This window comes from Perca fluviatilis, chromosome 10 (assembly GCF_010015445.1).
Source record: "Perca fluviatilis chromosome 10, GENO_Pfluv_1.0, whole genome shotgun sequence".
Lineage (NCBI taxonomy): Eukaryota > Metazoa > Chordata > Actinopteri > Perciformes > Percidae > Perca > Perca fluviatilis.
This window is the reverse complement of record NC_053121.1, coordinates 24,476,969-24,503,106: the sequence shown is the minus strand read 5'-3', so window position 1 is coordinate 24,503,106 and position 26,138 is coordinate 24,476,969. Positions and strand designations below refer to the sequence as shown.

At 38.9% G+C, this 26,138-nt stretch overlaps 2 protein-coding genes across 10 annotated transcripts in view; one reads left to right on the top strand and one right to left on the bottom strand.

Moving 5' to 3' along the window:
* The window catches only part of map7d3 (MAP7 domain containing 3), a 31,943-nt gene extending 24,505 nt beyond the window's left edge, over positions 1-7,438 (bottom strand). For 7 of the 8 annotated variants that reach the window (XM_039813137.1, XM_039813138.1, XM_039813141.1 and 4 more), the window contains exon 1: positions 5,710-5,843. In XM_039813137.1, coding sequence (XP_039669071.1) covers positions 5,710-5,755 — 46 coding nt within the window. In that variant the 5' untranslated portion in view covers positions 5,756-5,843. Of the gene's footprint in view, positions 1-5,709; positions 5,844-7,374 lie in introns of those variants that run through there. The other variant, XM_039813144.1, reaches the window with a different exon arrangement.
* A 5,525-nt stretch (positions 7,439-12,963) lies between these two features.
* adgrg4a (adhesion G protein-coupled receptor G4a) lies at positions 12,964-25,542 on the top strand. Of its 2 annotated transcripts, XM_039812672.1 has the most exons (30): positions 12,964-13,000; positions 13,079-13,110; positions 13,225-13,324; positions 13,576-14,199; positions 14,524-14,621; positions 14,724-14,782; positions 15,408-15,462; positions 15,724-15,761; positions 15,917-16,065; positions 16,549-16,608; positions 16,705-16,788; positions 17,121-17,206; positions 17,296-17,366; positions 17,473-17,500; positions 17,648-17,670; positions 17,756-17,898; positions 17,980-18,109; positions 18,896-19,002; positions 19,290-19,506; positions 19,684-19,849; positions 20,178-20,330; positions 20,767-20,904; positions 20,977-21,022; positions 21,201-21,304; positions 21,615-21,736; positions 22,343-22,611; positions 23,989-24,091; positions 24,365-24,645; positions 25,053-25,154; positions 25,268-25,542. In XM_039812672.1, the coding sequence occupies exons 3-30, from the start codon at positions 13,267-13,269 to the stop codon at positions 25,414-25,416; spliced, it is 3,663 nt and encodes a 1,220-aa protein (XP_039668606.1). In that variant the 5' UTR covers positions 12,964-13,000; positions 13,079-13,110; positions 13,225-13,266; the 3' UTR covers positions 25,417-25,542. The 2 variants fall into 2 exon arrangements, with proteins under 2 accessions (XP_039668606.1, XP_039668605.1); XM_039812671.1 differs by lacking the exon at positions 12,964-13,000 and having other exon boundaries at positions 13,007-13,110.
* The last annotated feature ends 596 nt before the right edge of the window (positions 25,543-26,138 follow it).

Below are 26,138 nucleotides of genomic sequence, written 5' to 3'. Positions count from 1 at the left end.
CAAAAGCGCCGCTTGCCTGTCCACCTCTAAAGTTTTGGAACTAGGCGTAGGCGCGCTCTGCGCTTTCATTTAAACATGGATGCCTGGGAGAAGACTGGCCAACCAGGTTTTCCTGTACAAATATCTGTATGCTTTTTCATGTAGAGACCACAGCGACAGTCAAATGGCCTTTAAATTCGTGGTGAGAGAAGCACCACACTGGGAAAAGATAAGGGGCATTTTGCTAGAGGTATGGAAAAACATGAGCGATCGCCTTGTCAAAGCTAAAAAACTGTCTCATGGAAAGAGTGTTCGTTAAACATCTAGGTTCGGACAATAATTTCAACTTGGGAGGTAAGCAACAGTAACGTTAACATTTGCAGTACACAAATGCAATGTTTGGCGGTACATCTGTGTTTACTACTGTTGCCAGGCAGCCTACTTAACTTTACTTCTGCTCTCTCTACACTATTTGACTTCTGGAGTATTCACAGAATATTTAATTTGTACACCACCTGGCGTTTTGGAGAATACTGCAACTAACAACCGTTGCGCACAAAACGCCTCTGTGCACGCTTGTAGCTCCTGCGTCATCTGTGGAGGGCCGCGCAACAGTGTCTCATGCAAGTATAAACAAAGCTTAAACGGTGGGTAAATAAAGACAAATGGCTGTGATTAGACAGCACTTTTAAGCTATTTTATGAAACAAAAGAGTAACTAATTACTTGAATTAATCAGTCACCAATGCTGTGCCATGAGATTGTACATGTAGTCAGAATCACACAATAACACAAAGAATACACCGACCTCAAGGCAAACAATTTATTTAGCATGCTATGGTGCGTGAAAGAAATGAATCATGCTGTATGTTTAGCATACAGTATAGGTTAGCATAATGGATTTTGGGGCACTGATGGAACTGCTATTAACCTTCTGGCAACACAAACATTCTCCTTTACTCAAGAGAATAGACAGGAAAAGCAGACGGGGCACTGTGGGCTTAAAGGAGCTGATCTATATTCAGAGGAAAAAGCCATCTAATTCTAGGAAATTAATGAATCAAAAACCCAAAGTAAAACACACACTTAATAGAAAAAAAGATATAATGTATCTTGATGGCTCAGGGATCAGTAGTGCAGATCATGATTTAACGGATATGTCCTGGCTTTGAATGTAGCCCATAATCATATCTTACTCGTTTTCCCAACCGCTTCTGTTTCTCTCCACCTTCACATGAAGGCAAAAAAGATTAAATAAATAAATGCCAAGCACCCTGTGTAACAGGGTAACTGTTGCTAAGTGATACACACTGCAGCTCAGGATGAAGAGCTTCTCAACCATGCTTAGGTCTGTATCAAGGTAGGAGTGGACTCTGACATGAGAGGATTTATAGCTAAATAGAGAAAACTGATTTGGTCAGGCTGTACAATATACAGTACATTAACAGTAACACCTTGTGAATGACATGGTGCAGATATAATAATCCATACATTGGTAGATTTAGGATAAAATCTATCAAGGGGCAGCTCAAACAGTATTAACTTGCACAAAATACCATACACAATTTAGTTGAGAACACAAAAGACCTTCTTACATGACAGGCTTTGGACTTCATTCTGCATTCTCTGGTCTTGAGAGGGAAGTAAACGCAGACAGGAAAGCAAAGGAGCTGAGTAGGTAACAAATGTGAAGCTAAAGACCGTGTATGCATTAAATCACTGGCTATAATATCCAGTGCATCAAGTGCTTAAATGAGATGCGGGAAGAGATACATTTTCCCAACGGACCTCAAGAGAGCCAGGTGTGGTCATAGAAATTAAAAGAGCCAATCAGTGGAGCTGTCTCTCATCACTCCATCACTATGGAGATTTGCACACATTAACATACATAACTGCTACTGCCATCGACAGACTCGGCTAAACGCTTCAATAAAGTTAAAAGGGACAAAACCACTAGTAATTCAACTGGGCACTAATCATACAACAGGCTGATCAATGGCATTATCAGAGCTACATAATCAATTGTTTAGGTACGTGTTGGATATTGTTAAAGATCCAGTCTGCAGAGGGCGGACAGCGCCATTTCCACTCACTCATCATCTGCTCATCACAAAAGTCATCATGTAGTTTAATGTGATGTATGATCTGTAATTAATCAGGTTGGTAATATTGTGACATATTTATTGAATATATTTGTACAGCTATTATGATACTGATTACAACATCATCCAGCAGTTTGGGGTAGTAGAAGCAACTCAAAAAACACTGGAAAAACATTCTGAACGCGGCACATATACATATGGATTAGATGTGGTCCAGCCTTCATGTTGCTGAGTTATTGTAGCAGCAGTAAAGTCCACCAGGGAGGCTGGTGATGACCTGGCTCCGCAGGCCAGAAAACAACATTTAACAGGAAACAGGCTGCCTGCATTACATCATAACACTTCTAGTTGAATGCTAACACTGATCAAATGCTAGTTCTAAATAACAAGCGAGATCTTTAGACATACTTTTTGCAGGTTCTGTCACAGAGACAACGCTGGTATAGTGGGGAGGAACCAAGAGTGGGTTAGGACTTCTGTCCCTCTTTCCAACTACAGCTTTTAATGAGCCCTGCATGGTACAATTAAGTAGCTTGTTGCACAGGAAGTGTCTGCGCTGCTTAATGCAAGGGTGGACAACCATAAGCCAGCCACTGAGTACAAAAAGAACATAGGGACTTTAGACTCCAATCAAACACTACAACAGGTTAATTAACTAATCAGAACAACTCAAACCAGCAATTAGTTCCTTTTATTCTGATAATTCTTGTCCAAAAGCAGTGAAACTGCCTTCAGTAGTACATGGCTTCAATAACAACATCAACCTTCTTGGCCATCTATGGTACACAGAGCTTCCCATCACTGGCTCAAGATTTCATGTCCTCAGATTGTACTGCTGATGCACGCTCGTGCACATGCACACACATGCATGCACAAACACACTAGATCTTCTATGGGATTACTCAGGACCTATTCATGCAAAGGTAAGCCTTGGCTATTTGCAGTACTAGCAGGATAATGATGACACATCCCAGTTTCCTAGGGAGTCTCCTCTTCCAGGTGGACCATTTTCTCTTGCGGAGATGGGCATTAAAAAGATCTGATCGTATACAAATGCATTATCAATCCAGTTCTTGCTAGACTCTTTTGTCTATTTCATTATGGTAAAAGGCATTGGGGGCTCAAACATAGTAGCCTACTTACAGTAAAGGTTTATAGTGTTAGGTTAGTTTTATAAATATGGTCAACTCTCTACATGAAAACAGCAGATTACAAATATATACCAAACATTTAAATACTACAACATTTATCAATAAATTACAAGCATTCTGGAATTTCTAGTTACATGCCAAACCATAGACTGTAATTAGGCTGGACTCTATAAGTCTATTACACCTGTAATTATTTGGTTTATAGGCCTTACCAAATCCAAACAAGTTAGAACCAAGAGTGCCGAACTAAACATCCAACAATTTGTGACAAATGCCGTTACATATTACAACCCTAATTCACAGTCTGTAGCTCATGTATCACATTACATCAAAATGTGTGTGCTTCCCAGTGTTATGTAGTTGCAAGAGAAAAATCAACTTTCAATAATTGGACACTCTGGATCTGATTCTAAATGGGAATTTATCCTCAAAACCCCAAATTTCCAGGCAAAGTTGGCAGGGAACTCATGTATGTGCATGCAGGCGTGTAATGTGAAATAAAAGAAAACAAGAACAATCCACAAAAACAAAAAGTATGATATGTAAACATACCAACTGATGCCTTATGAACAAAACTATTCTGATGATAGCTATCAAGCCTATACAGATTTACATGTTTTGCTATTCAAATCTCTGGTGTGTGCACACGCTTATACTGTAATACGTCCCACCAGCCAACTTAAAAGGTTGAAATAAAACAAGAGGTGGGGCATGTGTGCTGTAAGAGCAAAGCTAAGTGGACAGATCCAGGAAACTACACACTGAAATTGAGGCTGGTCCATTTCCTCCTTTGGTTAAATCCAACCAGTTCAGAAATACTTCTCATGCTTTTAATTCTGCAGCAGCAATTGCTGAGCCAGGATCAGGATAACCTTGCAGTGTGACTTGCAGTAGTGCGATCTCCCTTCATAATAGCAGGGTACATTTTATCCTTGCTCACATTCTTGTGGAAATGACCATGCACATGAGCTAGATTCCTAACATTATTTTATTATTGTCAGTCCTGTGCTCTGACTGAAGGTTGAGCAAACCGACATCTTTTTTATTGCTCACAATGCCAGGATTCCTACATTTCACATAACTCTAAACGTTGTGGATACTTTCATAAAACCACAGAGTTGGATGGATGTAAATTCCAGATACTGAAAGTTAAGGGAAACAGGAAGATTATGAACTAAATACGGTCCAGTTGTTGCCAGGGGTAAAACATGCCTACACCCACACTGGGTATGCAGAAAAAACTGTCAGCCCAACTGCAGCTTGAGTCAAAACAAACTGTGCATTCATGCCCACAGATGCAGACACAGTAAACATCCATGTACGTCTGGAAGGGGCCAGCTGAGGCCTGGATGAGAAGCATTGATAGAGACTTTGCTGCTGCAGTTGGCCTACATAGTACTATTTACAAAAATGCAATGTGCCTTTTGCTTACAGAGCTGTTTGTGACATGGGGCTGGTGGTCCAACCAAGACTCCTTTATCACTTCATCAAGATATTTCAAAAAAGCAACTATGCAGACCTTATCAGAGCTGTGTGTCTGACACTCCAGCTTTATCTCAAATTCAGGTCAGACATTGTTATGGTTACCCTCCCCTAGAGAGTGGAGGGGGGTAATGCCATATGTCAACAAATAGGTATATTTGTCCAATGGATATATAGGCCAAAAGACCACTTTTGTATTAAGATACGAGGAGTTCAGAGCAGGAAGCTACAAAACTGCTAAAGTAGCTACTGTGAACCGGCCGATCCGTGGCTAGAAAAAAAAAGTAGTTTCTGTTGGTTTCTAGTACTGCAGGCATCAACTCAGATCGCTGTCAACTAACGTTACACAAAAGACATGCACAGAAAAGCGCTTCCCGAACTCTTCCTGATAAGCAGATGATCACTTTTGACAATAATCCCCAAGTGATGAGCATGGTTACCTAAGCTACTGACGAATCGTAGTTACAAAGCGGTTAGCTTCGTTTACCTAGCATTTAGAGTGTATCTATCTAGTCAAATAATTATTCAAACAGTAGCACTTCGTTAGACAACGTGATTAAAATGCGGTGAAGCAAAGCTAAAGCAAAGCTAGGTGAGCTAGGCGCCAGACAAGTAACGTTAAAGTCGTGATATGTCAACCGGTTCTCAGGCTACAATAAAACGTTACAACTTTTGATAACGTTGACTACAAGTACTTCAATCGTTTAGCTTTCACCGCAAGTTATCAATATACGTAAGCTTTCCGCTAGGGTGGGAAAATCAAATCCAATTTACAACGTTTAATGCGGGAAGTTGCAGATTTTCCGCATCCATTGTCAGCAGATAACCGGACAGCGAGCTAACGTTACTAGCTAGCCCGGCGAACTGGTTGCGTTACAATACGTTCAAATAACCCGGTTTGAGGCGGCAGTTGGCAGCAAACATTACAAAGTTATTAGTACATTGTAAGACACAACTGGGTCAAAAAATAACCATGACTGCCAAGATTTTTCTTACCCATTTGGGCTCGCAAGCCTTTGAGAGTCGTAGCACCCTCCGCCATTTCTATGAAGTTTTCCTTCTCTGTTTTTTTCTAAAGCAGGGGCGCGTAACACATCGCAGCCGGTAGAACTCGGACACCACGGGGACGTGGACATCAAAGACAGGGTGCGACGAAAAGGAGGTCTCACTCTGACCCGTTCCCGGAAACCAACAAAGCGCGGATGAACCATTGACTGTAAACATTAACAGTCTAAGGGATGAACAAAGCCTTCAAAAAGCTGCTGTGTGAATGGAAAGTTTTCAGACAGGTCAGCTGCAAATATCTTGCATTAATTTAAATAAAAAGTAATCATATCATTTAAACATATAATAAACTTTAGGCCTATTTAAGCTATTAAAATGTCAAACGTATTATCGGTAAGGAGAAATGATTTGACCTCAATATTTTCAAATTATTTTTTGGTTTGTGTGTGGAGACCAAATGCAAAATTGCAAATAAAACACGTTTTTATGAGCTCAAGAGCTCACAGTAAAAACTTTAAACATGGTTTTCGACATGTGAACTCGTCAACTTCCAAGAAATGTGCATTACACAGGAGAGGCTAAAGCATTTTGCAGAGCCTTTATGTTTCCTTTTAATCACACAAGAACAGTTTCTTTCCACAGACCGTTACTCGGTTAACAGTTAACATAAGACATAAAATAACCCTGTAAAACTAAAACATCCACTGACTTACAAATTATAAATTATATGTTTACAGTTTAAAATACACACTGCACTTTAACATGAACGCATCATCACTGTCAAATATAAATCCTGCACATTGTATATAGGCTACTGTAGACTTACATGCATATTGTAGCCTACATACCCACTTCATGTACATCCATTCAATAGGCTATTTATAATTTTTTGTACTACTTGTAGGCTATGTGTACAATTTACACTAGACTTATAGACACTCTATAGTGTTGGTCATTGTTAATTTTATATATAGCCTACTTTTTTAATCAAGGCATACTTGTATAATGAGCATAAAAGGTATATGTTTAGTTTAACCTATCTTTGCTCAGTTTTATTGTCCTTGGTTTTAAATGTATGTCCATTTTTATCTCTATTTCTACTGGAACTGTGTTTAATAAAAACCGGTGTAAAATTCCTTGTATGTGTACACAATACTTGGGCAATTAAACTAATTGTGATCCGCAAGTTATCGTTGTGCAAATTGCAAGGTGCCAGTATTTCTGCCTATTAGTGATTGTTCATTACATCACAATAGACGATCTACGGGCTCGCTTGTAAAATACTAGCTATGACACCCAAAAGCGCCCCCTAGCGTTTGTTTCATAGACAGTATTATTTGGCAGTTGTTGCATGCTAATAAGTTTATCCAATATGCGAGACTGGTTTATCCACAACATATAGTGACAACACCAGCAGTGATGTTTCAGACCCAATTAATCAAACAATCACGCTACTTTCATGAAACAAGAAGGTTCAATTAAACAAATAAAGTTATTTCATGATATACAATATTTCTCACATTTCTCACTTCTGAGATTCAGAGAGTTTTCAGATTAGAAGGAAGAAAGGTGTCAAACAAGACAGTACACTTAACCGAACATTTGTTCATTATTTGCTTTTGAGAAAAATAGTGATGGGAAAAATGTAAACCTTACCAGATTGAGTGTGCTGAAGAATCTGCAGAGCTAGAGATCAAGGGAAAATTATCTGTTGGCAAACTTCTCCAAATGAGAGAATAACATATTTTCTCAGGGCTCTATGTTCTTTCTCTTGCCCTTAACACTGTATCCTCTGTCCTGGTCTGTCTCACATGCTTTAGCCAGAGGGCCTCTCATCTATTTTACATGGTAAACAGGAAGTTACACCGCATGTAGGGTTCAGTTGCAATGACCTGGATATTGTGTTACTTAACACTTAAAGCACAATTAATGACTTCCTCTCACTATTCAAACTCATTAATAATGTGACATATAATAAAAAAGGAATTTATTCAGATGGAAGCAAATAAAGTACAGACAACAATAGACCATTAGGTGTAGAAAATAGTTATAATAGTCAAAATTAATTCATTCTATTAAAAATAATGTCTTTGTGTCTCAACAATAAGTGTTAGCCTTATTGGGGAATCCACATGGTGACGGTTTCATCATGGAAAGTGGGTCAGATATTCATAATATAACAGTTGAAGTCATGGTAACACATCCTGGGTCTAAGACGTGGTCACTTGTTCATCACAGCTCTGTGTATCCTAGCAACAACTTGAGGATTAGGCAAGAGCGCGGCAGCCTGTGCCAGTTGGGGCAGCAGTGTGTAGGTGGAGGTGCGCAGGTACTTAAAGAGGTCCTGGAAGCCTTGAAGATGAGCGTTGACCTGAGGTGGGACACCCAAAGACCGCCCCAGTCTCCTCAACACGTTGCTGTTGTCAGCAGAGTTAAGCAGCAGAGACAAATCCTGAACGGAGTCATAGTCGAGTATCTCGATACTCTGACCTGGACAGAGTCACAACAGAATCACCAACATGGACTTCAGAGATAAGCGCCAACAACTGAACTCATCCATAAATTGATTAACCAGCTTAACATTTATTATGGACACATAAAATGAGGGATCACTTATTTACTTTGACTAAAGGAAAACAAACATACCTTGAGCCACTTCCCATATCGTCTGAAGTTTTTGCTCCATCTGATATTAACATAGAAAAGAGGTCATTGTCATTTTTTTCAGGAGCAGAATAAAATAAATTGAATTGTGTTAGTATTGAAACTGATTGAATTAATACAACATGTATAAATGACAATAAATTACATAATTTATTAGGTAAAATACAAAGTATTTTCTAGTTAAAATTTTTTTAATGTGAAGATACAGTATGCATTCGTGATTATTTCTGATTCAGAGAAGAATTAGTGATTCTCAAAATATGCAACTGAAAATCAGCCATTGTATTGTGTGTTTGATTAACTTGTCTCACTCTTGAGCTCATACCAACCCTCTCACAGACTTGTGGGTGAGATGCTCAGGATTTCCGGTCTGCTTACATATTGTAACACTAAACACACATGGACTTAAACCAATTTGAATAACTGTCAAACTAAAATTCTCTTGCAGTGAAGTTTTATCAACAACGGTAAATTTTATTTAGAGTACATTTTATTTCAAAGCGTAAGCTTATCTTTCGCTGGCCTGGACACCATGACTCTTAACAATATGATAAGTTACACCACTTCACCTCCTCCATGGAATAGGAGCTTCTTTGCTTCTCCTCCGGTGTGATGATCTCCTCTTTCGGACTGGAGGGCCTCATGTTGGTGGTGACATTTATCACAATAGAAGTAGGATGCACCTCATTCTCATGGCTCAGTGAGTGCAGGCCTCTGGGTAGAAATGAAATTAATGTAAATAATGACATAGAGACTGATAGAGGTCCCTTGAATGAGTAATCAAACAGTATGTTGTATTTGCAAAGCACCTTAGGGGATCTTGAGCTGGAACGAATGTATGTGAAGGGGTCCCTGATTGTTTGGCTGCCCTCTCTGTTGGGCTGGACAAAGGTGTGTACGGACGGTCATCTGCAGACGACAGTCCTTCAGGCCCAGGACAGTACTCAGGAACCTGTTCTGAGTATTGCAATATGATCCAAATATAGTCAAGCAAGCAAAAGACAGATGGGGAGAAATAGCAGAAATGTCAAACATCATGTGTCCAACTCACTGAATCTCTCAGCAGTCAGAAGGACGGCCCAAAGCAGCAGAGCAATGAGGAAAATCGAGGAAGCTGATGCTGAACCAATCAGGACCATGGAGAATGTTTCTTCTTTTACTCCTTAATTGAAAAGAAACAACAACAGACAACAGTCAAGTGAAATTTAATTAATGAGTTGAAACAAAAAAGTTGTTAGTAAAAATCCACAGAGGGTTACTTACTCTTCTCTTTTGGTTCTCTGACATTTGCCCTGGGTGCAGTGACAGCACTCTCTGTCAGAGAACTAGAGTTATAACCTTTCCTTGACAACGTCTCTGGGAAATCACTAGTCACTAAAACTGTTTGTACAAGCTTATTAACATTGCCATTCAGTCTATAAGGTTTAGCTCTGGTTCTTACCTCCTTTAGAGCTTCGAGCTTTCAAAAGCAAACACTCTTTATGGACTGTGTCATGATTGTAACAAGACACACAGGGCAGCTCCACTTCCCCAGTCATGCTCCTGAGTTCATAATACCTGTACACATAATCACCTTCATACATTTGACACAAAAGCAAATGCTTGCACATATCAGGTGGCTGATGTTTAGGCCTGGTGGTGTAGGTAACTCACCCTGGGAAGCACTGACCACACTGGGCATCGCTGGTAGGTGAGCATGCTGTCTTCTTCAGGCGGTTCAGCAGATTGCACTGGGTGCATCGCATGCATGGAGCAACACTTGTATCTGCACTGAATGTCCCTTCTTTACACAGAAGACAGACACCTTCACCACCATCTCCAAAACCACAGTCCTGAGAACAATGTACAATATAGACTTGGAGCAAAGTAGCAAGACAAGTAAAAGAAGGAAAATGAAATGAGAAAAACATGGGGCTGCTACTGTAATGTATTGTGTGTGTGTTACCTCTGAGAGCTGTTCTCCTGGCCCACACACAGGGCATACAACACAGGTGCCATTAGTGTGTAAGAACTCTGTCTGATCGCAGCTAGGCTCAGAGCGCACCAGCAAGAACCAAACCTGAGGAATCACACAATTAAAATAATCAGCAGTGGAAGAATTATTCAGAGCCTTTACCAAGTATTGAAGTAAAAGTCATGTATTGAAAATCTTACTTAATATAAGTAAGAGTACAGAAACATTCCCAGCAAAATGTACTTGTGTCAAAGTAAAAGTACTTGTTATGCAGGATAAATTGATTCTTTAGTGGTGTTTTTTTTTATTTTATATATATATATATATATATATATATAACTGGGTTCTGAGAACCTTGTTTTCCTTGGTGTCATTGCAGTGAGGTTGTTGTTTTTTTATTGTTAGGGTTAGGGTGTCTGTAGTTTAAAGAATAAAGAATAAGGTAGGTTGCTGAACTAGAATTATGACTTGAAACAAGTTCATATGCATTAAAAACATTAAAACACCACAGCACTTTTTTCACTTTTATTTTGTAAGACAATTAAATTACACTTTAAGGACTTAAAGGAAATTGCTCAATAAGCAGATTTTGTTCATTGACCAATACATCACATCATGTAGCATAATCTGGAAATACAAGTACAAGCAGCTCAATATTTAGCCTAAGTACCATGCCTGAGACACTGTTTTTAGTTATTATTTGCAAACTGAAAAATAATGACTATCTAGAAATGATAGGATTAGAGAGTCAAAGTTTTAGAAATCTGTCAAAGGAAATTGCTTATAGGTATAGGTATATAGGTATAGGTCAGACCTACCATGAGCAGAGCAGCATAGAGACAAGCATCCATTTGCAAACTGTCCATGGTCCTTCTCTAAGGAGTATGTTACTCTTCTTCCTTGCTACACTGAAACAGCCACCCTAAAAAAGTATGTATGCACTTGTGAACACGATTTTATAATTACACATATGAAGAAAGCTGATACAAAAAAACTACACTTTCTCAAAGGCTAGGCTTAAAAACGTACTTGGTAGGTTTCAAATGATCCTCGTAGACTAATTATTAATTTGCAGCCTTCATCGGTGGCAGTTTGGTTTGCCTTCATACAGTACAAGCTGCTTCACATTCAGCAGAGGTAAAGTGGTGGGAAAAAATCTTTGGGAATGCCCCTCATTCTACATTACTAATGACGCAGGAGAGGTTTCCAACCAGACTATCAACCAGTGGACCAATGAATACAAGACTTTCAGGTCTCCCACCTGAGCGCCTCACGTCACACCTGGTCTTCTCATATTTCCTCTGGGGAACCCTCTTGTTTTGGCTCTGGTCTCTAAGACAAGGAGGAGGGGAGGGAATTCAAATGCATGAATGAGACCCTTGTTAACGGACATGTTACCAACAAAGAGACTTTGTGTGTGTGAGCATGTTTTCAGGCTGGAATAAAATCTTTAATACTACAATCAGTTTTGTTTTGTTCTCTTAGATTCCACTGACGAGGGGCATGCTGAAGGTGAGACTCATGTCGTGAATCATAACGTTGCCAGACAAAATCATTCAGTTGCAATATACTGTTTGACCACTTTGTGGTAGTATGGAGCCACAAGACTTAAAAAAAAAAAAAAAAACATGTCCCTACTTGTTCAAACCATTCACCACCCAGACAGGATAAAGATGTAACAATAGAGGATGAGTTATTGACATAGATTGGTTGCTTAAATTGGTTAGGCTTAAAGGAAGGCTATACAATGGACTTGCTTTACTTTGAGGACTGTACAGACTGTACTGACTGACAGCCAAGAACAAGGCAGACGTGGCCATCCTATGACAGAAAAGCCAATTAGATTTGTTTGAGCAGTTATTGAGGATAATTGTAAAGCACAAGAGTAGAACAAGAACATTAATTTGACTGTTTGCAGACCTGACATATAGAGTGCGTACACACACACAAACACAAACACACACACACACACACACACACACACACACACACACACACACACACACACACACACACACACACACACACACACACACACACACACACACACACACACAAACACCTGTTCTCTGAGTCATATAACCTCACAAGATATTTTTTTCATATCCAGCATTTGTACAAGCACTTGCAACCTATGCAAATGGTGTTGTATGCCAAATCATGCCATCTTCTGCTTTAACTGCCATGACCATTATTGTCAAAAAAATAAAAATCAATTCTCAGAAGAAGGAATTTAAAAAAGGAAGATTTCTGTATATAACATCAATAAATGTAAAGCTTGTTGTGTATAGAGACAAGCCATTTGATAATGGAACAGAAATGGTACATCTGTGTCATCAACATCTACACAAACAAGGGTGTGTGTCAAGTATTTCTCAACATCCTGCAGTATGTAAATGTCAAGCCTTGTTACAGTTAGATAATTAGTATTACCATTAAAACTCTCACTGGAACTCTGACACTAAAAGCCAGGTGCATTTGAACAGAACACATATGACTTAAATGTGTTGATGGGAGGATTTTGAGATTCACATTTGCAAAGCTTTCATAAAGTCATGATTGTAACGTTATCGTGGTTGTTCGTTATGTTTATTGCCGGTGATTAATGAGTAACTCAGGGGACTACAGCGAGAGGGTGTGGAGGTCTTCTTATAGAGAAATGAGGTGAGACTTGCCAGCGGACTCAAGGCTCAGCCAGCTTCTCATGAACTGATACTGATTGAGTAATTTCTCACAAAATAGATTGAACTTCAGATTTCAAGGAGATGACCATGGTAAGTCTAAGTTATGTATTTAGCTACAAAAAGAAAAGTCGATAATTATTGTTTTATTTCAATGTGGATGCAAATTTAAATAGAATTCTTTATCTTACTGTCACCTTTGTGCAGATGACCACTTGACTGACATTGAACGCGTTTTTGTTTGCTGCCATGAACTCCGTCAGAAGCCTAACTCTAATCTGTCTGTGTGTACAGCTTCTGGGTTCAAGTAAGATTCCAGATCTATTAAATGAGCACTTGACATTGTTTAAAGTACAAAATATCACAGAGAGAAATAGCTGTAGATACAAAAAGTGTGTAAAGTAACAGCACTTTTAATGTCGTCAGTTGTCTTAATGTGTTTTTATTGTGTTTACGTTTTTTTATTGCTTTTATTGCCATTATACGCTGAGTGTGATATCACATTATTACAGTTTTCGTCATCTTCCTGTGTCTTTTCAAACCTATGTGTTGTTTCAGCTGCCTCTGCCAGTAACAGCCTGTGGGGTAAGAAGGTGGTGTTCAAGGGGCGTCGGTGTATATGGCAGCTTCAACCAGATACAGTGGTCCCGGCCCTCAAGGAGCTGAGTGTTTGTGTGCTTTTACGCCGCACCATTAACACAGACTGGACAGGTTTTGACTATAAAGCACCAGGGGGGGGACACACAGAGCTGGGACTTGCGGGCACAGATACACAGCTGACAGTATGGCTGTTTGGAGAAAAACACAGCTTGAAAAGTAATTTGAAATTGCATGAATGGTTCAATGTCTGTTTCACCTGGTCTGGCCAAACTCAGAGGCTGCAGATCTACATTAATGGAACTAGTCAGCTTGAGACCTCTGTGAGCCTCATTCGACCCCATCTGGCCCCAAACGGGACTCTCACTCTGGGGGTGGCTCATTTTAAAAACATAAATGATGAGGTGCAGCTGGAGACTGGGAAGGAACTGTTTGGTGAGATTGGTCTGTTCAGGATATGGGCCAGAGAATGGAACGCTGAGGACCTGAGGGGGCAGAGCTGTGCAGACGGAGACGTGGTGAGGTGGGATCTGCAGCAGTGGAAACATGACTGCCCTCCTGAGCTTAACAATGACATACATTGTGGTAAATATAGTACAACCTTTTTATTTGCATTCCATGGTCCTGCAGTTTGAGCTGTCTAGATTTGTTTAAAATGAATTACTTGCAGGGTTTCCTCACCTATTCACATAACAAGGCAATCTACTGTAGGTGAGAGTTGAATAAGTGGGCAGATAATACACATTGCTGTTCAATAACTACGGTTTAAGGTCAAAGAAAAGGTAAACCACACATTCCTGAGTTCAGCAATTGGCTCACAAGCCTATTGATAGGTCTAACACTATCCTTTGGAAATATTGCTTATTTTAAAGAAGCCATTTTCTCTGCTTAATATTTTTTTTTTGTTAGCATGGTCACGCTACAAAATCAAAATGTGGACATTCATTGGTCACTCTACAAAGCCTGGAAATTGTTCAGTCTCACTAGAGGAAGTCACAAGAAACTGGGTATGTTTCCAATGTCAATGGAATTTGGCAAGCAATAACTTTGAACAATCAAGTCAGATTAGCCTATCTAAAGAATTCTTCTTTGTTGTCTTCTATAATCAGTTGGAGAGCATTTTCCCTCGCAACATATCTGTCCATAACATCCTGGTGTCATCCCCAAGGTAACACAACTTTTGTTAGCAAAACACTTCTCTCAGCTGACAGTGTTGGTAGTCAGATCCCTTGCTTAAGTAAAAGTAGCAACACTGCAATATAAAGATTCTTAAGTCCTGTATTGGAAATATCACCAAAGTAAAATGACTCAGGTATTATTAGTAAAAAGCCCTTAAAGTAAATGTACTCAATGCGACAAAAGTGTTATACTAAAATGTATTATAGTACAGGATTATTATTACTGTTGCATTCATGTGTAAGAAGTATTTTACCGTCATAGTTATAATGTTATAACAGTAACATTACATTTAAAAAACTCGTCATATTATGTCATCTGTAAAGTAACTAGTAATCAAATATGTCAAATTGAAGACATATTAAGATGATTTAAATCCAGCTCTGTGTCATGGCAGTGTGGGCAGAGAAATGGTGTGGCTTCCCATGTAGTAGAGTAAAAAGTGTGTGTGTGTGTGTGTGTGTGTTTGTGTGTGTGTGTGTGTGTGCGTGCATGTGTGCATTGGCAGTGAATGATAAAGGTGATTAATTGGTACATTGTAAATGTATAGTGTGATCATGAAAGCAATTCTCGCAACATTCCTGTCTGTGATTTCTGTTATCTGTGTTCCCATACAGCCGTACCTGCCATGTGGTTAATAATTTTGCTGCTCTACCTGCGCAACAACCTCAGGTACACCATTATTAACAGTTTGATTTTCCATGGAAAGAAGCAGCAATATCCTCAAAGACCAGCTGATTAGAGAACAGATAAAAGGCTTGTTTTTTTATTGAGACGATATCACTTTCCGAGGAAATGAATGACGTATGTGAGCATTTAGATCGGTTCAGAGGCAATGTAGCTGTAAGTTATATTAAGAACAGTTGTAAGTACTGTATGTAAGTGAAATTATACAACCTTTTAATAAAGATGTGAAAAAAATTGTGTTTTCAGGGATCAAGGGCATTGCCTGACTCCACCTTTGATAAGTGGTAAGATAAATTAGATAAATAAAGACATGAAAATGATTATAATAATTACAGTATATATGAGGGCTGAAAGGCAATAGATGCAAAAAGCAAGCTATATATTCTCTAAACCTAGGTACAATGCAGATTTAACCAATGTCATTGTGATTAATTCCAAGTTTCAGATGTGAAGTCTACGTGAACGTGGATCCTGCTGCTAATGTAGAAGTGGTTCAGGTGAACATTGCCTCATTGCTGAGTTTGAACTTCTCTTACGACTTCCTCAACCTGACAGCTGACCCTAACAGCATCAGCATACTACCTGTGGGTACGTACAGTATATGGTCTGTGCTTTAGTCCTCTCACATGTCAAATGCACTCACTCACTCAGGGGACTGAAGCATTAATCAAACATTAACCAGAGATTTTATGACCATTATTATTGCCTTCAAAAAGGATGTATGTTCATGTCACATAAAGATGACCATTTCTATTGGAAGTGTAATTACACACATAATTATATTGTTTGAAAAAAGCCTTGTTAAGTGGCTGAATTAAAAGGATGCTGCATACACCAATGAAAAACGTTATTGCACACCTGCAGAAATACATTAGAGCTGGAGACATAATTTCAGTGTTTCTAAAAATACCTGATAAATGACTAGAATATGTAGAACTAGTCATTATATGTTTTTCATAATTTGATTTCTGTCAGACATCATGCTTAAAAAGGAAAATTATGATTATAAATATGATCATAATTTTCCTTTTTAGGCTTTTGTAATCAACAAATTAACTTTGTCTCTTTCAGAGTTACTCCCTGCAGTGCCAGAACCACAGCCAACTGTCAGCACTGGTGCACCGACGTCAGGTGAGCACGCAAGAAAGAATAAGGCCTTCAGGTGCAGATGCAAGACAATCTCTCTGTGCTGTAATATTTTCTGTTGCCATGTCATTTGATTCACAGTAACAGGTCCAACTCAAAGCCTGCCAGGTCGACCTGCTAACATGTCAACAACAGGAGATCCTCTAGATGTCAACGAGACTGCTGGTCAGTTCACCAAACAACTCATGAATCATGTTTATCCATCTTCTTCATTCTTGTTTCATATCAATGTAGATCAGACAAAATGTTTTTTTGCTGGAAGGCAGCATTAAAACAGAAAAACATCAACCATTCACAATAAAAACACAGCGGGGAACAAAGAAGCAGTTTATTGTTGTTTCAAAATTAAGAGCACTTATTGCACATGAGATAAATGAAAACTTAAACCGAGAAGTCTGTGGAGGACAAATGCTGCACCACTTTTAAGAATAGTGATAAAAATACACATGTACTATAAAGATGCACTGCTGTTATCTGTTGTCTTTACACTCCTGTAGTTGGACCAGATACATTCTTCAGAGTTAATCTGACCTTAAGTATGACTGGCAGCCCTGCAAATCCAGAGGATATTATTGAGAAATGGGTAAGACACTCACTCACATAAGTGCAATTGAAAGCTGTCTTTACTAAAAATAAATATGTGTACAATGAATTATTCTCTTTGGGCAAAAGGTGAAAAAACAGCTGGAGGTGAATGAGACCATGAGTGTGCTAAATCTCATCATAAAGGAGAATGTTGGAAGGTGGGCCCATTGAATTCATGCATTGTTTCATAACTAGCACCCAGTGTTTAATATATGTGATATGAACGCTCTGGTTGACTTGTTAATCATGTGTAATATTTCATAGGAACGTGGAGCAGTACAATGGACCGATGGTGAGAATGCACTGTAAGACAAATAAAAATGATATAAATGCCATTCATTTTACAGTTTGGGGTAATTTAAAAATAGGAATAATATCTCACACCATCATGACAATTGATATTTACAATGAAACATCTCTCTGGTTTCCTTTCTTTCAGATTTTCCACGGCCAACAAAAAAAGTAGGTGACTAAAAAAGAGAATAATAAAGGTGCAGAAAGCTACCTGCCTGTTTTGTATGCCACTAAATGTCTGTTTCATCCTCAGATACTACTGCACCTTCCACGTTCAGGAATACAACATAAACAGTGTGGCAGAAATTAAAGCCGTTATTAATGCTGCATTATTATCAAAGTATGAAAATGACTCCATTGTTATTCAACCTATAGATGTGGCGATCAAGCACATAGGTAAGCTGGATGTCCTAACACAGATAAATATGTATTCAGTTATGGAATAAGACTTGTTAACATGTAGATATTCGTTTTAAGAGCCAGCAAACTGTTTAGAAGAAACCACTTCAACAATCTATGGACTATACATTTGGCCTGAAGCATTTCCACAAATCAACCAAGACATGGGATGCGAAAAGCCAAAATTAGAGAGAGGCTTCAGGCTTTGGTAAGACATTAACTTCCTTTCATCCAGTTGATATATTTGACCAAACTATCAGACTGCAAAATTATAATCAAAACACGTGCCAATAATCAGCCAAAACACTAATCTGAAACAATCATCATGCAGTAAAAAAAATGATTTGTTTTATTGCCTGACATCAAAGAGTGGCATATTACATAAATGTCTAACAATAAAGCATATAGTGATTTACAATTGAGACAAAGTGTAATAAAGTTCAGGAAGTTATTCACACCAGCCTGAGCCAACATTAATCTTGCAGGATTTTTTTTTTTTACTTGTAAAGATTCTCTACAGATTCTATCTTTGTCGCAACAACATGTTTCCATAGAGACAGCTCAATGAGACATGAAATTCCCTCAATTACAATGTCCTGTTCCAACCAGTCCTTCCATGCTGCACACAAGCTCTGACCCCCATATGTGTAATACTGATGGATCCCTGCCAGCCTGCAGCCCAGGCTAAAGTAACTATTTCCTGTGAATTATTGGTGTAATGAAGGGCTTCAATCTTCTTAAATCAACTCTGCCAAATTTGATAGAGATATCAGTCAAAGGACAATATGGGTAATGAGTTTTTATGGTCTCTTAAGCTTATTGAGACACGATCATCAGCGGTGGACAAGTGTTTTTTTTTTTCATCATCCTTCATCTGAAACTGACAATAGCTAGACGACCAATGTAGTAATAAAATGTGCTTTGTTCAAGTTTAATTAAACCATAATGAATATTTATTGCCTCTGTTGATTCTGTTCCCTCTTTTTCTCTTCAGTAAGTTAGACATTGAAACTGACATGACCAGCTGGGCTGATCCTGATATGAAAAATTGCAGCCCACTTTTGACCATATCAGACCTTGACAATATCCCTGTCACTACTGGTAAGAGCCACACAAACACACACACACACACACACACACACACACACACACACACACACACACACACACACACACACACACACACACACACACACACACACACACACACACACACACACACACACACACACGGTCTGGTTAATTTCTATTGCTTATAATAATATTTAAATAAATACTTTGAAATAAAACATTTCCCTTTATTTATCCTAACATCTTAATAAAATCACAACAGAAATGTGTGGCGACAACACAAAAAAACAACCAATAATGATATTATTGATTTCTAGATAACGCGGCTGAGGTTGTGGACATGATTCAGGATCTTATAGATGTTCAGTTAGGTAACAATGCAGAGCTCTCTCCCTCTGAGCTGGATACAGTGGTAGAGAAGCTCCGTGAAGTGGTCAAAATCAGCACAATCAAACCTGCTGTTGGTGCCAAAATCATCAATATTATTGCAAATATTCTGCTTTCCAAAACTGACATCACTCCAGTGGCTAGCACGTAAGTTGAGAGGAAAGTATGTGTCTGGGTAATCTACATAAATATTAACATAACTTTTGAACACTTGAGAAAACTGTGAGATTTAACAGTCTACACTCTACAATTCGTTCTAAATCCTGCCTTTTTTGTAATCCTATTTTCTTGTTAATCTTTCTGTTTTTTTGTCTTTGGAAAAAGTGTCCTTCATCTGACAGATAGAATGGGGAACAATATGGATTTCCAAGATGAATCTGCCAGTATAACAGCACCCTCTCTGGCCCTGTCCATGTTCAATGTAGATCGAAATGAATTCAGTGGCCTCACCTTTGGTGTCTCCTCTGTTTCTTCCATCATGAATCCAGAGGTGAGACGCTATGAATGCTATAATAAATAAAAGGGGCAGTAAATATTACTTATGAGCTGTTTTTGTGAACTGTAAGAATGTGATATCCACAAGCAAAAGAAAAGCCTTATTTTATTTGTTTTTTTAAACTCCAAAACTGGTTCCACCCAGCTGTTGTTCTGTTACATTATTGTCCCGGAAACAGTGTTACATTAAAAAACAGACATTGTGGCCTCAATCAGTTGACCTGTGGCACATTAAGCTTTAACATGACACCAAATGAAAAGAACTGGTAGTCTGAAACATTTTCTTTAGATTGACAGGTCCATGATGATCTTTTCTTTCACAGATTTTTGTCAACCAGAACTTTGTGAGTGAACCGCTCCCTGAGACGAATGCAACTATCTCTTTGCCTTCTGAACTCCACAACTTTTTCCCTCCCGGAGAAAGAAATACAACTCGTGTCCAGTTCCAGTTCTTTGGAACAGATGACCTTTTTCAGGTACTTTCATTTCAATGTTCTCTTGTTACTATTTGTCACATTGTTCTTTTATGTTTTTGTTCTTGCTTTTTTCCTCTTCTTTTTTGGCTGAAGAAACTAGGCTCCAAAATCTTATGCTGACCACATAAAGCTTACAGTTAGGACATTTTAAAGAAATAGTTTAACATTTGGGAAGTAAGCTTATTTGCTTTCTTGGTATAAGATTGACACCACACTCATGTTTTTGGGATAATTATCAAGCAAGGCTCGTTGTAACTTACAGTACATATTTTGTCACAATGATAATAACTTAAAAATGACAAATCTGCTCTCTCTTTCTCTCTCTCTCTTTCTCTCTCTCTCTATCTCTCTCTCTCCCACTGTAGAATATTTTATTGACCAATTACTTTATCCTTGTCTTGCCTCCTAATGTGATAACCCTTTTATTTTTTAACAGGACCCACACATAACCAATGCACCACAGAGTAGCTTGACCATAAATTCCTATATAGTATCTGCCAGCATCAATAACAGCCATATCAGCAACCTAAAGGAGCGAGTGGTGGTGACCCTCCGCCACCAAACACCCAAACAGGTGAGAAATAAATTTCATTCAGAAGACTTGACTCTAAAACCATCATCACTTCGCTGTGTGTTTTCTTTACAGCCAGAAGACAATGTGCAGTGCATGTTTTGGGATTTGCAGAAAAATGGTAAGTGTGTAAACTATGTTTACAGTTGGGTTTAGATGATTTACAGTAATTGAAGCTCATAGTACTTTTTAGGAAACAGTGACATCAATAAAGGTCCCTAAACACAGGAAGCTGTGTCTGTTGATAAGCAGCTTTAATCAAAAGTGTGTGTGTGTGTGTGTGTGTGTGTGTGTGTCAGGTGGGCAGGGTGGTTGGAACAGCAGAGGTTGTATAACCCAAAGTATTTCTGCTTATCGGACCAGCTGTCTCTGTGATCATCTCACACATTTCGCTGTGCTCCTGGTGAGTCATTGGTCACATAACCAGGGAACAAACAACTTCCACAAGCATCAACATACTGTGTGCAATCTGGCCCGTTGCTGACTGCTTACATATTTGTCTGCTAATGATGCAAAAAGCTGATGTTAACACCACAATGTGCAAACTTCCTTTATAATTATATGAATATTTTTTACAAATAATTATCATGGGATGAGTTTTACTGTTCACTGCTATTTCCCAGCAGCGCAAAAGTGTTTTGACACCACCACTACAGGGCGTTAAATATAGGCAAACAATATGTTTTGTACCGTTTCTGTATATTGTGTTTCAGGATGTATCCAGAACACCCATCAGTGAAGCTGACAGCCAGATTCTGACAGTGATCTCATATCTCGGTTGTGGTATATCCTCCATCTTTCTGGGCATCACTCTTCTCACCTACCTTGCTTTTGAGTAAGTCACTCAGAGTGACACTGACATACTTATCCCATTGTAACAGGTTAATATCGCAAAGCCATCTTTGCTGCAATAACCAGCTAGAGGAGTCTGAAGTAGGGCTGCACCATATGAGGAAAATATGCGATATGCGATAAGGTTGTTGAATATCGCGATAACGATATTACTTGCGATAAATACACAAATATTGAAATGTACTCAGGTTTGCATTTCTGCTGCTTTCAGTATTCTGCTAAAATACAACAATTGCTAGTTGAATTTAAAACAAATGAAAGTAAATCATTTCCAACATTCTTTTATTTAACAAATGGAAAACTGAATTGAACATAAAAGGCACCACTAAAAAATTAACAATAGTTACATTTTAAAATGCCATTTTCTACTGATGTGCCTTTCACGATATGCCACAGCCTTTCACGATATGCGAATTGCGCTAGTTATGGTAATATTGTGATGACGATAAAAAAACTATATATTGTGCAGTCCTAGTCTGAAGGAAGAAGTTACAAAAGTGGATATTTAGCATTAGATGCAATGCTGCCTCATAGGAGATTGTGCTAAAAAATCAAATGTTGCCTACTTGCATCTGTCACTACACTATAGGAAGCTGCGTCGAGACTACCCATCTAAGATACTCATTAACCTGTCAGCTGCCCTACTGGGGTTGAGCATGCTCTTCCTTCTGGACTCCTGGCTCTCATCCTTCTCCAACTACAGTCTGTGTATTGCCACTGCTGCAACGCTGCACTACTTCCTGCTGGCTTCTTTCACCTGGATGGGCCTGGAGGCTGTGCACATGTACCTCGCACTGGTCAAGGTCTTCAACATCTATATTCCCTCCTACATCCTCAAGTTATGTGCTGTAGGATGGGGTAAGACAGAACTATGAGTGTAATGAAAGTTTAGTTGGCTTTGATTGGCTGATTGGGTTCAGGAGTGTATTTTGATTGGTTGGGGTCGAGCAGCTGGGGGATTAGTTGTTAATAGGCTCGTTCGAGATGAGCCAGATCTGCGCAGAATCGATCACCGGCGATCGGCGCCCAATGCATGCCGGTTAGATTTGTGTCCGACTTGATCCCGACTTGCTCTGACGTCATGCACACGTGGGCAACGATAATCTCACGAGACCAAGGCGGCCGCAGTTCTGAGACGCAGGTAGCGCAGTTGCTTTTCACCAACTGCAAGAGCCAGGCGGACGCAGGTGGACCCAGGGCATGCTGGGAAACGCCGGCCTCTCAGCTGATCAAACAGCTGATTGGTTCAGAATCGACTCAACATGATGACGTTTTATATAAACTTTTTATTGATTTTCAATCGGAGGGATTTTAACTGTGATTTGTCTGATTTAAAAGCTTATTCTGTACAGAACACATGTTGTGTGGCTGATAGTTGTGTTTAAAAGTCAGAGAGACTAAATCTGTTCAGATTACGGATCATCTACAGTCTGTTGTTTATTAAAATCAGCAACAGATCGCATGTAGAGAATTTTGACAGCTACTTTGTCATAATAAAAACAACTGGAGACTGTGTAGGAGCTGATATAGGGGTCTGATAACATTTTATTAAATCGGAATCGGACCACCGTGTTTCTGTCACTTCCTGTTCAGCCTGAAGGCTGCTGGAGTCAGCTGGAAAACTGTCCGACTTGAGAGCGGACTTTTGTCACCGCCCCCTGCTGCTGCCGCCTGCTCTCGGCACAGGCGAGGCGCAGTTCATCTCGAACGAGCCTAATGTTTTATTTTACGAATCCATAAGTTTTTAATCTTTCCAAGAAATACCCTGGAAAGAACTAAGTAATTTATTATAGGGAAAATAGGAATGTCCTTGAATGAAAAAGCTCTTTATTTATCGCTCATTTATCATTACAAACTTTATTCATAATATATGTTGAATTATATCCTTGAATGTTGTCAAAACCCACAATAATGTGTGTTCAGTTGATCTTCTGTAAGGTGATTCTCTGGGTTAATTAATTTAAATATCATAAATGGAAGTGTACCTATAGAAAAAAGTCTCTATTTTATCTATGATAACAAATAAAATAGCATTACCGTTGACATAGACATGAACCAGGGGTTGTAGCAGAATCTTTAAGGGAAAATCAGCTATCAAAAAATATACAAAATTTGTGGAGAGAGGTCTGGCTTTGCAAGACTACACAAACTGCAACAGACAGAAAAGAATGCTCAACACGTTTGCATTTTCTTAGTCAGTCAGTTTGGGAATTAAAAAATAATAATTTCCTACAGGTATTCCTCTGGTCGTAGTTAGCCTGGTGCTGGCCATAGATAAAGATGCTTATGGCAGTGTGCCTGAAGAGGCTGCAGTGATGCTTCAGTCCAATGACCAATTGTAAGTACAAGCACTGGTCTGTGGTTGAAACTAGGGTGAGTTATCTCTATTTTTGGGGCATCATGTCTAAATTGTGTAATAAAATCTGTGAGAGTCATATGAGTGCCTGATAAATGAATTTGTTGTTGAAGATGAGAAAATTGCACAAAACAACAACCAAAAGACAAGAAATCCAACACTCAGCAGTGTCTTACTGTACACAAAGAAAGTATATGGCATTTATCACAAATCCCAGTGTAAATGACATATGACCAACCCTCTCCCTCCCACCAGCTGCTGGCTGCAGAATGACATCTTCTTCTACGTGACTGTGGTGGCATTTGTCCTTCTGATCCTGTTGTGCAACATCTCTGTGTTCATCGTGGTTCTGATCCAAATCAGACATATGAGGGCCAATAAGCGGTCAGCAAACAGCGCCAGCTCCTTGCATGACTTAAGGGCTGTGGCCAGTCTCACCGTCCTCTTAGGCCTGACGTGGTTACTGGGCTTTTTTTCTTTTGGGCCAGGCAGAGTGTTCCTGATGTACCTGTTCTCCATTTTTAACAGCTTGCAGGGTAAATATGAACTGTAGCTAATGTTAAGAAGTTATTAGTTACAGGAGAAGAGCGAGTCATTTTTTAACACATCTGTCAGTGTTTATGTCTAGACTTAGCGTGTGTGTTATTTAGCTTTTTATTCCAAATTGTTCACATTTACAACCGTGCATTTTTACAGTTTATCTCATTGGTTTTAAAATGATTTCATAACTGTGGCAGAGTTTCCTCGACTCATAGAGAAGCATCTAAGCATTTTTGAAACGTAACACAAATGTGAAGAAAAAGGCACTTTTAAGAGTGTAGTTGAAGATAATACGTGACAATAAAACATTTAAATAAAACAAAGTGCTAAGAGAAATGAGAAAAAAAACACCTCACACATCATGTTGTAGCATTTGTCTACTAACTATGCTCTTTTGTCCTAGGGTTCTTTGTCTTCTTGTTCCACTGTTTGATGAAGGAAAATGTGAGGAAACAGTGGAGAATCTACTTGTGCTGTGGACGTTTCAAACTCAGTGATTACTCAGGTACATATTGTTTGTGAACAAACATTGCAGTATAATGGCCAGATGGTTGAGGGGGAAGTGTTTTCTAGCAGGATGATGCATTGTTTTCTCTTTCTTGTACCCTGGGTGTTCAGACTGCAGCCGCTCTGTGACAGTGGGTGGTCACTGCAAAAAGAACCATCTTGTTAACTCTGACTCAGTTGCCTCTGACAACACCTCCACCATCAGGAAGATCTCTGACTCCTCTACAGGATCAGCACCAAACCACCAACAGGGGGCATGAGCGGGCCTCTGTATGTGCCATTCTGTACAACGCTCCCTTTCAAGGCCCATTGAGCAATCACAAACAGTGACAGCCGAAAATAGAACAGCTACATGTCTGTGATGGACAGAGAAAGATACAAAAAAATCACACTTGTACAGTGAGATACAATAGGTCCGTGGACACTCCTGCACCTTAACCAGCTATGAAAATAATGATAATACTGTGCCGACTGTCATTTCTAAGTAAAGTAAATTTCATTCAAGCCTCTCATATTTAATGTAGCATACACGTCACCTTCAAGATTTACAACTGCTTCCACTGTACAATTGAATGGCAAAACAACACAAAGAAATACTATGTGTTTGTAAAACCTTTAATAGTAAAGTAAATGTTGCACAGGAAGCCTTTATGAGGATATTCCATTTAAATGTAATGGAAAAGACAGTATCATAATTAAGAAATGTTTTCAAGTACAGTACATTAGAAATTGTACTCATGAATATTTTTTTAATGAAACCATGTGTCTGTACAGCAGCTGCATGAAAGTTTACCTGCTCATGATGTTTCCTTTGAAGACATTTTTTAAAGATATACTCAATGTCAATGATAATAAACTATGAATGTGAGTTTTGTGAGCCTCTGAGTATTGTTTTTTTTTATGTGAAGATTTAAACCCATCTAGAGCACCACTGATTTTATATATATTTTTTGTAATAGGTAACATGTTGATGAGGTTACAC

What these genes read in the sequence shown, in the direction of transcription:
- adgrg4a (XM_039812672.1), top strand. Translation starts at nt 13,267, where the DNA reads ATGAACTCCGTCAGAAGCCTAACTCTAATCTGTCTGTGTGTACAGCTT. An exon ending in AGGAAGTCACAAGAAACTGG is followed by an intron (nt 14,622 to 14,723) that starts GTATGTTTCCAA and finishes TTCTATAATCAG; the next exon opens with TTGGAGAGCATTTTCCCTCG. An exon ending in TTCCACGGCCAACAAAAAAA is followed by an intron (nt 17,671 to 17,755) that starts GTAGGTGACTAA and finishes TTTCATCCTCAG; the next exon opens with ATACTACTGCACCTTCCACG.